This window comes from Pseudophryne corroboree, chromosome 1 (assembly GCF_028390025.1).
Source record: "Pseudophryne corroboree isolate aPseCor3 chromosome 1, aPseCor3.hap2, whole genome shotgun sequence".
NCBI classification, from domain to species: domain Eukaryota; kingdom Metazoa; phylum Chordata; class Amphibia; order Anura; family Myobatrachidae; genus Pseudophryne; species Pseudophryne corroboree.
Genome location: NC_086444.1, coordinates 138,692,828 through 138,705,349, shown reverse-complemented (window position 1 = coordinate 138,705,349; position 12,522 = coordinate 138,692,828). Strand labels below are relative to the sequence as shown.

At 45.7% G+C, this 12,522-nt stretch overlaps 2 protein-coding genes across 8 annotated transcripts in view; one reads left to right on the top strand and one right to left on the bottom strand.

Moving 5' to 3' along the window:
- The window catches only part of LOC135057294 (trafficking protein particle complex subunit 13), a 69,032-nt gene extending 63,748 nt beyond the window's left edge, over positions 1 to 5,284 (bottom strand). For 2 of the 6 annotated variants that reach the window (XM_063963185.1, XM_063963196.1), the window contains exon 1: positions 5,057 to 5,279. Coding sequence is in view for 1 of the 6 variants with exons in the window: in XM_063963204.1 (XP_063819274.1) it covers positions 5,057 to 5,102 (46 nt within the window). In the remaining 5 variants the exon portion in view is untranslated. Of the gene's footprint in view, positions 1 to 5,056 lie in introns of all 6 variants that reach the window. The other 4 variants (XR_010244131.1, XM_063963190.1, XM_063963193.1 and 1 more) reach the window with 4 other exon arrangements.
- Positions 5,285 to 5,346: 62 nt separating this feature from the next.
- The window catches only part of TRIM23 (tripartite motif containing 23), a 47,681-nt gene continuing 40,505 nt past the window's right edge, over positions 5,347 to 12,522 (top strand). The window contains exons 1-2 of one of the 2 annotated variants that reach the window (XM_063963215.1): positions 5,347 to 5,506; positions 5,611 to 5,761. In XM_063963215.1, coding sequence (XP_063819285.1) covers positions 5,397 to 5,506; positions 5,611 to 5,761 — 261 coding nt within the window. In that variant the 5' untranslated portion in view covers positions 5,347 to 5,396. Of the gene's footprint in view, positions 5,507 to 5,607; positions 5,762 to 12,522 lie in introns of both variants that reach the window. The other variant, XM_063963209.1, reaches the window with a different exon arrangement.

Sequence of the window (12,522 nt, the reverse complement as noted above, 5' to 3'; positions counted from 1 at the left end):
GTTCCCGAGACGCGCCCCCACCGCACCTGGCTCCACCTGTGGAGCCCCAGCGTCATGCGGTGGACTCAGAGGAAGCGGGGGAAGATTTTTGATCCTGGGAACTGGCTGTCTGGTGCAGCTTTTCCCTCTTCCCTTGTCTCTGTGCAGAAAGGAAGCGCCTTTGACCCGCTTGCTTTTCTGAAGCCGAAAGGACTGTACTTGATAATACAGTGTTTTCTTAGGCTGTGAGGAAACCAGAGGTAAAAAATTTTCTTCCCAGCTGTTGCTGTGGATACGAGGTCCCAAAGACCATCCCCAAACAATTCCTCACCCTTATAAGGCAGAATCTCTATGTGCCTTTAAAGTCAGCATCACCTGTCCACTGCCGGGTCCCTAATACCCTCCTGGCAGAATGGACACTGCATTAAATTCTGGATGCCAGCCGGCAAATATCCCTCTGTGCATCCCTCATATACAAGACGACGTCTTTTAATATGCTCTATGGTTAGCAAAATAGTATCCCTGTCCTGACAGGGTAACAGACCTTTTTTTCGCTGCAGCAGCACTATCCATGCTGAGGCAATTTCAGGTCTCAGTATAGTACCTGAGTGTGTAAATACAGACTTCAGGATAGCCTCCTGCTTTTTATCAGCAGGCACCTTCAAAGTGGCCGTATCCTAAGACGGCAGTGCCACCTTTTTTGACAAACGTGTGAGCGCCTTATCCACCCTAGGGGATATCTCCCAACGTGACCTATCCTCTGGCGGGAAAGGGTACGCCATCAGTAACTTTTTAGAAATTACCAGTTTCTTATCGGGGGAACCCACGCTTCTTCACACACTTCATTCACTCGTCGGATGGGGGAACAAAACACTGGCTGCTTTTTCTCCCCAAACATAAAACCCCCCCCTTTTTTTTTTTTTGTTAGTGGTACTTGGGTTGATGTCAGAAATGTGTAACACATTTTTTTATTGCCGAGATCATGCTACGGATGTTCCTAGTGGATTGTGTATATGTCTCAACCTCGTCGACACTGGAGTCAGACTCCGTGTCGACATCTGTGTCTGCCATCTGAGGTAGCGGGCGTTTTTGAGCCCCTGATGACCTTTGAGATGCCTGGGCAGGCGCGGGCTGAGAAGCCGGCTGTCCCACAGCTGTTACGTCATCCAGCCTTTTATATAAGGAGTTGACACTGTCGGTTAATACCTTCCACCTATCCATCCACTCTGGTGTCGGCCCCACAGGGGGCGACATCACATTTATCGGCATCTGCTCCGCCTCCACATATCCTCCTCAAACATGTCGACACAGCCGTACCGACACACCGCACACACACAGGGATTGCTCTGACTGAAGACAGGACCCCACAAAGTCCTTTGGGGAGACAGAGAGAGAGTGTATGTCAGCACACACCAGAGCGCTATATAATGCAGGGATTAACACTATAACTGAGTGATTTTTCCCAATAGCTGCTTGTATACACAATATTGCGCCTAAATTTAGTGCCCCCCCTCTCTTTTTAACCCTTTGAGCCTGAAAACTACAGGGGAGAGCCTGGGGAGCTGTCTTCCAGCTGCACTGTGAAGAGAAAATGGCGCCAGTGTGCTGAGGGAGATAGCCCCGCCCCTTTTTCGGCGGACTTCTCCCGCTTTTTTGTGGAATTCTGGCAGGGGTATTTTTCACATATATAGCCTCTGGGACTATATATTGTGATATTTAGCCAGCCAAGGTGTTTTATATTGCTGCTCAGGGCGCCCCCCCCCAGCGCCCTCACCCATTAGTGACCGGAGTGTGAGGTGTGCATGAGGAGCAATGGCGCACAGCTGCAGTGCTGTGCGCTACCTTGTTGAAGACTGAAGTCTTCTGCCGCCGATTTTCCGGACCACTTCTTGCTTCTGGCTCTGTAAGGGGGCCGGCGGCGCGGCTCCGGGACCGAACGATCGAGGTCGGGTCCTGTGTTCGATCCCTCTGGAGCTAATGGTGTCCAGTAGCCTAAGAAGCCCAAGCTATCTCCAGTCAGGTAGGTTCGCTTCTTCTCCCCTTAGTCCCTCGTAGCAGTGAGTCTGTTGCCAGCAGATCTCACTGTAAAATAAAAAACCTAAATTATACTTTCTTTCTAGGAGCTCAGGAGAGCCCCTAGTGTGCATCCAGCTCAGCCGGGCACAAGATTCTAACTGAGGTCTGGAGGAATGTCATAGTGGGAGGAGCCAGTGCACACCAGGTAGTCCTAAAGCTTTCTTTAGTTGTGCCCAGTCTCCTGCGGAGCCGCTATTCCCCATGGTCCTTACGGAGTCCCAGCATCCACTTAGGAAGTCAGAGAAATATGGGTACTTATAGGGTTCAAATGAAATTCAACATGCTCTTAATACTTTGACATGGAGATTAAATATACACACGTCGGCTATGCGAATATAAAATGTTTAGCTTAAATGCAGAGCAACTTTATGTGAGAATATGTAACACTAAAGTGCCTTTTTCTTTGAACGGATACTGTATAGTGATCAGTATCGATTTTAGTATGTTCTCCGAGAAATAATATAGTACCCAAAGCCAGGCACCTCATTGTATGTTTTGTTTTTATTCTATAATATAAATGATATATTGGTCTAGGATATGTGTTGTTGCTTTATGAATAAAACCAATCAGCTGCTAGTTTTTGTGAGAAACATATGTTTGGACTTACCCATCTAAATCCTAAAGGCAGGACCCAGACATGGGCAATGATCAAAGCTATTGCAACCAATCAGGAGCAAGTAATTGTAATAAATAGAGACCCTGGAGATGGACAGCCATACCTCTGATGAAACCGCCGTCCCACTAGGCGGAGAAACGCATCAGATGACCGGAATTTTGACCGTGGAACGCAACTGGAAGTCCCGGTAAGAGACGGCACACAGCATCCCCTGCTTGACTGGATCCAGACACACAGGTTTTAGCCGCAGGCAGTGGTCCCCCAGTGTTCCTTCTACCTTGGACCTGTCTCTGTGTTACAACTGCAGCAGTGCAGGGATTTCGATTACACAGATAGCACTGTGGGGATTGTGCTGTATACTACAAGTGCACGGCTGGCAATCAGCCAGATGGGACAATATCTCCAATAAGAGCCTCACCAATATATCTGAAGGGGACATTCTATCTATATCTGGGAATCTGGTGAAGTATAGCGATTCAGTAAATCTCAAGCACCTTACTAAACAGCTTTATTACTAACTCAGTTTCTGCACATCACTTGCTGCAGCTAACAGCTGATTTATGCATGTCTTTACTAATATTCTGTATACAAACTAACTAGTTTGACTATATCCAGGATAAGACAGTATTGTCTAGTATTTTAATGTTTCCATGTCATACATTTCATTGTTTTTAAAGTGATATCACACTTGTGTCTAAATGAACTTTTTATGAGTAATAAAATGGTTAATTGTTAAACCAGCAGCTGAATCAACATTCTAATTTTTGAGCACCCATACTACTCCTTTTATTTCATTTTATTTTATATCTAATTGTTGATGGATGTCCAGATCCACTGTGTGTGGGCTGCCGTTAGAATAATTATTAAACCTTAATAGCGCCCACTTATTTATATATTGTATATAGTATTGGGAATGTAAGACTACCCAATGCCTCAGATCTATCCTGTTGTTGCAGCAGCACACTTATGTACTCTAATATCGGGATCCGGTCTTTAAGTTGACAGTAAGTAGGTCGACAATGTTTTGGTCGACCGGGTTTCTAGGTCGACAAGTCAAAAGGTTGACGAGTTTCACATTTGTTTTTTACTTTTTCATACTTTGCGATCCATGTGGACTACAATTGGAAATGGTAGCCTGTGCCGAGCACAGTGGTAGCAGGGCGAGGCACCGTGCCTTTGCTCACCATGCGAGGGTATACGGTGCACTAATTGGGATTCCTGGTCACTGTACGGAGAAAACGACACCAAAAAAAACTCATGTCGACATTTTGACCTGTCAACCTATAGTGGTCGACCTACTTACTGTCGACTTTACATATCACACTCATCTAATCTGTGTCACTCCGGTCTGCCCATTCCCTTTTAAGCTGTAAGGTCTCAAAAGCAGGGAATTCCTCCATCATGTGCTCTTCCTTCCCACACTTTTACCATCATCATCTCCTCAACCTGCAAACAGCGACACAGAACCTTTGGCCTCAGCTGGCACTACGTGTGTGGGTATTATGACTGCATGTGCAGCAATGGTCATGCAGCTGGGATGTAATTGACATCAAGGCATTTGGAATCCCGAGAGCTGTCAGAATGGCGACACCGGAATCCCAAACATAAGTATGCCAGGGAGGTTTAGGCTGCGGGGAAGGAGGGTTAGGTTTACCTTCCTCCAGCGCCCTTGTTGAGATTTTAAGTAGTCTGTATTCTGACTGACTGTATCCATGCTCTACAATGTTTTGTACCGTAACGGGGGAATAGCATTAGCCACAGGCATTACTGCGTGGCTTCAGCTCCTAACAGTAGGTAAAGTGCCCAGAGCTATGCAAATACCAGCCTGCCCACAAGGCAGTACTTAAACTGTATGCAAGAGCCGAAACTACGTTAAGTGCTGCTCCTGGGGCAGTCACGTGCTTACCACAGGCTGCTATATGAACAGTTCAGGGCACCTTAACCGGGAAATATATCCGTGCCATACAGGCTGCGATTACTTGAATTCCATGTTAATCTTTTGCATGTTTTTCTTGTTAGGTTTTCACTGTTTCTGTACTCTGCAAGGCGCTGCAGAACCCTTGTGGCACCATATAAATAAAGGATAAGAAGAATAATAACCTATGCAGATTTACAAGACAATTAGTAGACACTATTTAACAATCACACATAAAGTATTTTATTTTTTAATTCAATATTCTACCCTAACTTTGCACTGAAGCTCATTATTTGCAGAGTACTAGCACCCCACTGAAAAACCATATGCAGCCTACTAACCAGACTCCAACGAGCTGACATGACATGGGCTGGGCTGGCAGAAGTGGGAAGAGCAGACACAAAGCAGTAGAAAGAAACAGCGACCCTCTCTTCACATCAGAACCACCACCCTGCCCCTATCGCCCGTACCTTTAAGTGCCAGTAGATGCTCCTGCTTGGGCTGATTCACATCCATGGCGCCTGAAATGCCCAAACCCGCACCAGCCGCAATGCCCACAACAGGATACAATCTCTACGGCACGCCGACTGGGTCAAAAATATTACAGGCCGGCGCGCGCGTAGATGACGAGCTCGTCAGCGCGCTCGCGCTCGTCCCGCTGTCAGGTCATGTGACCAGTGCTGTCAGTCACAAAGGGAGGTATAAAAAAAAAAAAAGCCACAGGAAAAGGGTTCACAGGCCGTACGCGTGACGTTATTGTTTTCCCATACTAAACATGGCCGCTGCTGCGCGGTGACAGTGAGTGCTGCTATGCTGTGCATAGCACATATACTGGCAGAGTCCGGGTTTAACCATTCATCACTCGGCAGGGGGATACTGGATTTAATGTACACCATTATTTACGAGGGAAGCGTCCGCAGGTAACATGTAACGTGACTCAATAGGTTATATTATATATAATTTAATCTCTAATAACTTTTTCTAATTTGAATGTATACACGGGATGTATTTCTGCTTCCAGCAGTGCGGGAGCGCCCCTGCTCAATGTTGGAAGAGGCCGGGCTGTCAATATGGCTGTCGCTGCAGCTGCTGCTGCAAATAGGCACGGCTCAGCGGGCAGGATGGAGGGCATCAGCAACAGGCAGAGCCGGACCGGCCCGGGAGGAGCAGTAAAGGTGAGCCTGGTGCCCAGAGGATGTGCTGACGGCATAGCTGCCATCTGCTGCTCGCAGGGACTGGCTTACATCCAGGAGTCTGTACAGGGGGCCACAGTCTACACGTCACCGCATCAGCTCTATACAATAATGCCACCAGCTGCTGTGCCAGCCTCAGCATGGCAGTGCCAGGAGTGCTGGGGATGGGGTGCTGGAGGCTGAGTCAAGATATGCCTAACATATAACATCTCATGCTCATACATGATGGTTCTAAAGCACAAGAGATTTAGTTATCTGTATATGTATCTGTCCATTCGTATGTATGTATGTATGTATGTGTATATGTATGTATGTATGTGTATATGTATGTATGTATATATATATATATATATATATATATATATATATATATCTACCCCACATGAGGAGGGTGCCAGGGCAGGTATCATTATAGAATGGAGTGCCGGTTTGACACACATATATATATATATATATATATATATAATTGGGTTTTTTTTTGCTTTAAAATTATCACATTCTCTACCACATCGGGGTAATGTCACAGCCCAGGTCTGTGCTGTCTGTGCAGGTTGTGTATGACACTAATGAATGTATGTTACAGTGTTGTGTTGCTGTTCCCATCTATCTTCTAGGAATAGTAACCTCTCCCATACAGGATAGCACCTTGTTATCAGAATTGATCGCAGTATAAATATTCACACCTGCACAAACTGTTCTGGTTACCGTAGCAGCTATTAGTATATAGGCACTTCTGAAGTTCGCGCGTTACATAGTTTCTTTGCAAATTAGTTTATATGCATAGTGATCTATTTTTTTTTTTTTTAACACTGCATCCTTCTATTATCCGCCTGAAGTAATTGCAGTTATTTATTTATTAACAGTTTCTTATATAGAGCAGCAAATTCCGTTACGCTTTACAACTGGACACAATGATAAAACAAAACTGGATAATAGGAAAGTCGCAGAGGTCGGAGGTTATGTCATAACATGTATTTCTCTGGCTGGGTCCACAGGAGTATCCACAGGATAACATTGGGATATTGTCGAGCGACAGCGAAAATGGCATCAACACAGTCACAAGCTTTCTGGCCTCCCAGGATGCATTGGGGCTTTCACCATATAGTCCCGCCCACTGACTCAGTCAAATCAGTTTTTTGCTTGGTGCGGTAGGAAGCTGCATGGTCGCAGGGCTGCTGAGAGTAGCAGCCTCAAGCTTTTATTATTTTATTTTTATAGACTTACTATATTGTTTTTTTTGAGCGACTTCTCTTAACAGCGTCTTAAACGCATACTAGAAAGAGTCGCTCCAACAACTCCTCACCGGGTCGCAACAACGCTTACCTTCGGGTATTAGTGCTGTCTCGACGGGCGTCTGTGTCGGATGTTCTAGCAGGTCCAGCGGACGTAACCAGGCTGTGGCCGGAGCATGGGGAGACGGTGAGGCTATGGACTTCCTCTTACTAGAGGGGTCAGGACACAGCTACACTGATTTGGGGGAGACTGCAAACAGTGTGTTGATGCGCCGAACATCTCGAGTGTGACAGCGCTACGCTCCGGGGATCATAGGCGCCAGGACTAGGTAGAGGCCGCGATCCTAGGAGTTTAAGTCAACAGGGGGATTCAGACGCTCTCCTGGCCGCCCCTCCTCCGAGTTCATGGCCAGTTTCCGCGCGTCTCTCATTTCATGAACTGAATGACCTCACATCCGGCTTAGACGCTGCGGTTGTGTACACTATAAATCCCGCCCAGACCGAGTCGCAGGCCTTAGTGTCTGCATACACGTGGAAGCCGCTCAGCGTCCGTGTCCGCCAGTGAGCGACTGTGTCCGTTATCAGTTATTAAGTGCGGTAGTGTACATCAGTAGCGTCTGAATCCACTCGGCGTCTTCCGAGCGTATTTGCTTGGATATGGAAGTGTGGTGAGTCTCCCTGTATCCCGCTCTCCGGAGGCAGGGTATACAGTACTAAAAATTCTCTCTACTTCTTAGTATGAATAGTTAATTTTTAGTACCTATTGCATATGAGACCTGTATATTACTGTGTTTTCTGCATGTTATGTTGGAAAAAAGAACCAGTTAAAAAACAGAAGTCCAATTTTCCTACTTATGTATAAGTTGTTATGGAGGTTGTATTCTCATATGGCAATGTCTAATGCTTTAACATGTGACTGACTGCTAGTATGTGTGCTGACTTTTCTGTGTAATGTCAGTCCTGTTCTGACCCTCAAATCAGGTGCACTGTGGTCAGATTGATCTCACCTCTATATACTGACATATAGGGTGATTTTCAGTCACAAATTGTGTAGTCAATAACAGATTACCATGTCTGTGAGCGGCAAAAGTGATGAGGAGAATTTATCAAGCACTCCTACAGTCCTAACATGCTTATCTTGTAAGTCAGGGGTAATTGAATCAATTGGTCACTTATGAGGGTTTGTGTGCAAACTGTTTCGCTTTTCAGCAAAGTAAAAAACAGGAGTTGGTTCAACCACCAACAGAGCCACCATGGAATATGTTCGCAAAGACTCTATCTTCAATAGCGGACAGGTTAACTCCGGTAGCACCACCTCAAGGGTTAGGTTACACTATGAACCCATACATGCAGCTCCCTTCCTATGGTTTGGTTCCAGTAGCCTCTACAAGCAACCAAGGGACAGGTAAGACTAAGGCAGATACGTCTGTGTGGCAGACTACACAAGATGATACATCGGAGGATGATACAATAGATTTGAATACTCCGTATGATGATCAGTCGCAGAGCTTTAGTTCAGAAGATGTAGCTGAACTTATTAATGCTGTGAAGGCTGTTCTCTCATTGGAAGAGCCAGCCAAGACCGTGTTAAAAGCTAAAGCACCTGTATTTAAACGAACAAAATCAGTGAAAGCTGAATTCCCAGCGTCAGATGAGCTGACGGAAATGATGGATGAGTCTTGGGCAGCGCCCAGTAAAAAGTATAAGATTCCTAAAAGATGGGATTCTTATTATCCATTTCCAGCTGTGGATTGTTCGAAAAGAGAAGTTCCTCCAAAAGTAGATGCACATGTTCTGCGACTCGTGCATAAATCTGCTTTACCACTGTCATCTACCTCACTAAATGATGTCACAGACAGAAGGGTAGAGAGCCTTTTGAAAAATATATTTTCTCTAGTAGGAGCAGTGGTAAGACCTGCTATGGCTTCGGCCTGGGTAGCAAAGGCAATAGGCGAATGGATAGAGGAACGAGAGAATGACATCCCTTCTCCTACTAGGGAGCAAGAGGATCGTTTTTGCTGTTTAAGACAATCTGCCCAGTATTTGGAAGAAGCAGCAATTGATGTAGGTACAGTTGCTTCTAAAGCTTCAGCCTTGACAGTAGTTGCTCGCAGAGCAGTTTGGCTTCGTACCTGGAAGGCAGATGCGGAATCCAAGAAGGAATTGGAAGCATTGCCTTTTGTCGGTAATATATTTGGAAAACCTTCCTTCATCGGATAGCCTAGAATCAGAGGCTGAATCGAAAAAGTTCAGATTTCCGGCTACTTATAATCCTAAATCTAAGGGTTTAAAATTTTGCTCATTTCGTTGGCAAAGCAAAGCGAAAGCTAAAGAGCCCAAGCAACCCCAGTTTAAATCCAGGGGTAGGAAGCAGTGGGCTAGCAAAAAGCCAGCTTCCAAGCCTGAACAGAAACAGTCAGCCTGAAGAGACGGGCCTCCGCCTGGAGGATTCCAGGGTTGGGGGCTGACTCCTTCATTTTGCACACATATGGCAACAGTCAACAGCAGATGCTTGGGTGCAGAAGGTAGTATCTCAGGGGTATGGGTTCCCATTCAGGAGGCAGCGTCCTCAAAGATTTTTTTGCACCAGCCCGTCACGTATAGAGTCGAAGGCCAATGCCCTGCAAGAAGCAGTCCAAAAATTACTGCAGTCAGGTGTAATTGTCCCAGTACCTCCATCACAAAAGGGACAGGGGTTTTACTCCAATCTATTTCTAATCAAGAAACCAAATGGGTCATATCGACCAATTCTCAATCTGAAAATGTTGAACAAATACATATGGATCCCAAAGTTCCACATGGAGACGTTACGCTCCATAATGTTGGCTATGGAACCGGGAGACTACATGGTATCTCTGGATGTACGGGATGCTTACCTACATGTGCCTATAGCACTGTCACATCAGTGTTACCTCAGGTTTGCCATCCTCCAAGAACATTTTCAGTTCCAAGCTCTGCCCTTCGGGCTAGCTACAGCATCCAGGGCGTTTACCAAGATTATGGTGGTTATGGCAGCTTGTCTGCGCAAACAGGGGATAAGAATATTCCCATACCTAGACGACCTGTTAATCTTAGCACAGTCGCAAGATTTACTGTTGAGCCATCTTCAACAGACGATAGTTTGTTTACAGAGACACGGGTGGCTCATAAATTGGGAAAAGTCGTCCCTGAATCCGTCACAGCGGATGGTTCATTTGGGGGCCATATTAGATTCAGACCTACAGAAAGTTCTCCTAGGAGAAAAAGATAGTCAAGGTGCAGGTCATGGCTCAGGAAGCGTCGCACGCCCAGACAATGTCAGTCCGTGCAGCAATGCGACTGTTGGGTCTGATGGTATCAACCTTCGACATGGTGGAATATGCGCAATTCCATTCCAGACCATTGCAGCACCTTATTCTGACCAAATGGAACGGAAATCATCAGACGATAAAAAAGCAGATGATAAAATTTCCAGTAAGCGTAAAAAGGTCTCTAGCGTGGTGGCTACAGACAGACCATTTAAACAAGGGGAGACCCTTTTGGATAAAAGAGTGGCAAGTCCTGACAACAGATGCCAGCCTGTAGGGCTGGGGTGCGGTACTCGGAAGCCTATGGTTCAAGGGAAAAAGGACCGCAAGGGAAAGTCGCCTGCCAATAAATCTGTTCGAAATAAGGGCCATTTACTCAAAGGACAGCCTGCAGGGAAGACCAGTCCAGATTCGCTCAGACAATGCGACGGCAGTAGCATACCTCAATCATCAGGGAGGTACTCGCAGCAAGAGACTGATGGAGGAAGTAACTCCCATTCTAAGATGGGCAGAACTCCATCTCCCAGCATTGTCAGCAGTATTTGTACCGGGTGTACTAAACTGGGAAGCGGATTTTCTCAGTCGACACACTATTCAGGAAACCGAATGGGCACTACACCCAGAAGTGTTTCGGACACTGGTGAACAGATGGGGTCTACCAGAGATAGACCTTATGGCGTTTCGTCTAAACAACAAAGTTCCAAGGTACAGATCGAGAACAAGGGACCCAGGAGCGGTCCTTGTAGACGCACTGTCAGTAGAATGGAGGTTTCTCGCTGGCGTATCTGTTCCCTCCAAAATCTCTGTTACCCAGAGTAGTGAGAAAGATAAAACAAGCAAAAGTAGCAATGATTCTAATAGCTCCAGCTTGGCCAAAAAGGCATTGGTACACAGATCTGTTGAGAATGTCCATGGAAGCGCCGATACTGCTTCCTCAACGTCCAGATCTGCTAATGCAGGGTCCTTGTTGTCACAGTCATCTGGATCGCCTGTCTTTGACGGCGTGGCTGTTGAAACCTCTATCTTAGAGTCTAAAGGATTTTCGAAACAAGTAATCCAAACTATGCTTAGAGCAAGAAAGCCTTCTTCGGCCCGTGTGTATCATAGAATATGGCAAGCCTATATTCATTGGTGTACTGGAAAAAATTTCAATCCGAGATCTTTTAAAGTGTCCAGGATTTTGGATTTCCTTCAAGCAGGATTGGATAAGGGTTTGAAAGTTGCTTCCTTGAGGGTTCAAGTATCAGCATTAACTGTATGGTTGCAGCAAAAGATTGCTGATTTACAGGATGTACGTACATTTTTCCAAGGAGTAGTACATATTCAACCTCCATTTGTTCCTCCTGCAGCTCCCTGGGATTTGAATTTAGTTCTTAAATTTCTCCAGGGTCCTCTGTTTGAACCACTTAAGAGAGCAGATCTTAAATGGTTAACGGCTAAAGTGCTTTTTTTTTTACTGGCAATGGCGTCAGCCAGAAGAGTGTCAGATTTAGGAGCATTATCATGTAAGTCTCCTTTCCTAAGTTTTTTTCCAGACAGAGCAGTTCTCAGAACGAGATCTAGTTATCTTCCAAAGGTGGTATCAAAGTTTCACCTGAATGAAGAGATTGCAGTCCCAGCTTTTTCAGGTATCAGGACTTTCTGCGGGAGAAGCGCGCTGGACGTAGTTTGAGCTTTAAGAATCTACATAGATCGTACTAGTGCCATCAGAAAAACAGATTCCCTCTTCATTCTCTACGGATTTCATAGAAGAGGATGGCCTGCTAGTAAACAGACGCTGGCGAGATGGCTCCGAATGGTAATATCAGAAGCTTATTCTCATGCAGATCTCCCTATTCCGGCTAATGTCTCTGCACACTCTACACGTAAGGTAGGTCCTTCTTGGGCAGCACAACAGGGTGCTTTAGCAGAACAGATATGTAAGGCAGCCACATGGTCTTCCATAAACACATACATCAGACATTATGCCTTGGATACTTTTGCCTCTCATGACGCAGACTTCGGGCGAAAGGTCCTCCTGTGCAATCAGGAGCATCCCCACCACTAAAATGGCTTTGGGAATCCCAATGTTATCCTGTGGATAATCCTGTGGACCCAGCCAGAGAAATATACGTTATGGTAAGAATTTACCATTGATAACGTGATTTCTCTTATGTCCACAGGGATCCCACCCTGACGCATCTGATTTGAGGATCTAGACAATCACTAAAACCTCTTCCTTCTT